Source organism: Pinus tabuliformis, chromosome 7 (genome assembly GCF_031772625.1).
Source record: "Pinus tabuliformis cultivar Carrire ecotype Pingquan chromosome 7, CPIR1, whole genome shotgun sequence".
NCBI classification, from domain to species: Eukaryota; Viridiplantae; Streptophyta; class Pinopsida; order Pinales; family Pinaceae; genus Pinus; species Pinus tabuliformis.
Genome location: NC_142293.1, coordinates 1,517,798,875 through 1,517,800,390, shown reverse-complemented (window position 1 = coordinate 1,517,800,390; position 1,516 = coordinate 1,517,798,875). Strand labels below are relative to the sequence as shown.

The 1,516-nt window shown below is 45.2% G+C and overlaps 1 protein-coding gene across 1 annotated transcript; it reads right to left on the bottom strand.

Annotated features, from left to right (window-relative positions):
- Positions 1 to 389: 389 nt before the first annotated feature.
- LOC149253615 (putative E3 ubiquitin-protein ligase RHC1A) lies at positions 390 to 1,088 on the bottom strand. Its single transcript, XM_089454545.1, has one exon. The coding sequence runs from the start codon at positions 1,086 to 1,088 to the stop codon at positions 390 to 392; it is 699 nt and encodes a 232-aa protein (XP_089310671.1).
- Between the last annotated feature and the right edge of the window lie 428 nt (positions 1,089 to 1,516).

The following is a 1,516-nucleotide window of genomic DNA, read 5'->3' as shown; positions in this document are numbered from 1 at the left end:
TTGAGATCTGACAGGATATCCAATATGGTAAAAAATGCGATTCTTCAAATGTAAAACAGAGATTGCTGCAAGAACCCAAACCAAGAGAGATATCCCCAAAGGGGTTTTGATAAAAATTTGATATCACTGAGAGTTTGCGAGGGGTTCTGCTTCCATCTAGAGGTTTCTAGGCTGTGCAATGGGTGTCTCCACAAACAGTCCATATAGTGGGACTCGTCGATGCACGTCCATACAATTTTTCATGAATCTTTGGACTACTAAGCAATGCTAGTAGCCGATGGTTGTAGAGGGTTTAGGGAAATAATCATCAGATGTGCTTCCTTGGCTGCCAGATGCTAAGGTGAGGAGGGGTATGAGGAAACACTGTTGGGCTTGAATGAAGATCTAGACTATGTGCCATCAGGAACGCCACCGGAAAATCCATGGCGATGGACAGGACACGTATTGTGTTGAGCCAGCCAATGAAGTATGCAATCTGAATAGTAAATGTGCTTGCAGGGCATCTCCTTGGCTTTGCCGCCAACCTTGAACTGGTCCTTGCAGATAGGGCAGTGCGAATTGTTAACCAGATGTCGGGAATTGATCTTAATCGTGGGCATTGCATCCACGGTTGCACTTGGAGCAAAAGGAGTGCCACATCTATCCTTATGAGACAGTTGTTCTATGAGTTTTTCTAACCCAAAGCCCATGAAATAATTCCCAAAGTTTGGAGGCAAGGCCCTGGGTTCAATTCCTGTATCACCACCCAAAATTAACTCCATTTTTCCCTTAGCCCCCATCGGGCCCTGTCTGAGAATCAGAAGGGGACTGTAGAACATCCGGTCATGGATGTGGTCATGGCCTTCATTGATTCCTCGGTTGTTCAGCTGGCTGAGCAAGGCGGCCATGAGGTCAGCCCCATAAGTCCTCTCTCTGTCCTCCATTAAAAAGCCCTCAAAGGGGTTTGTTCGAGAGATCGAAATGCCATCACTTACTTCCTGTATAAACGCTCTGCCGCAAGTGGGACAAAGGGTAGGGTATTTGACGAATAATCTTGACATATGATTGCGAGCATGGGACCAGTAGGGAGAACTAGTTCTGGAACCCATCTCGATAAACCCTAAAAATTCAAAGAGGCGACCTCGTACTTGCCTCGGCTCATTCTGTTTCTTCCATCCTATGGGAGCTAGAAGCCTGACGAGAACAACTTCAACGAAGTCTGGCTATGCTTCCATCTCGGGTTCCTTCTCAGCATGCTGCTGCTCCTTCTCGGCTTGGATCGACATGTTGTGAGATCGAATCGTAGAAGATCCAACTTCATTTTTTCCAAACCCTAGAGCTCACAACTCAGGCTAAACCTTTGTTTCAAGTGTTCGATGTACTTACCTTGAATACTTGTATCTTACTTGAGTAATCATCCTAATTCTCTTTCCTAGACATAATTCCTTATGGATCTACCTTCCAATGATTAAATTTCTCTTGAAGGAACTTGGCTTTGATACTGATTGTTGGGATAAGGAATTTTTAAGGGGGGGTC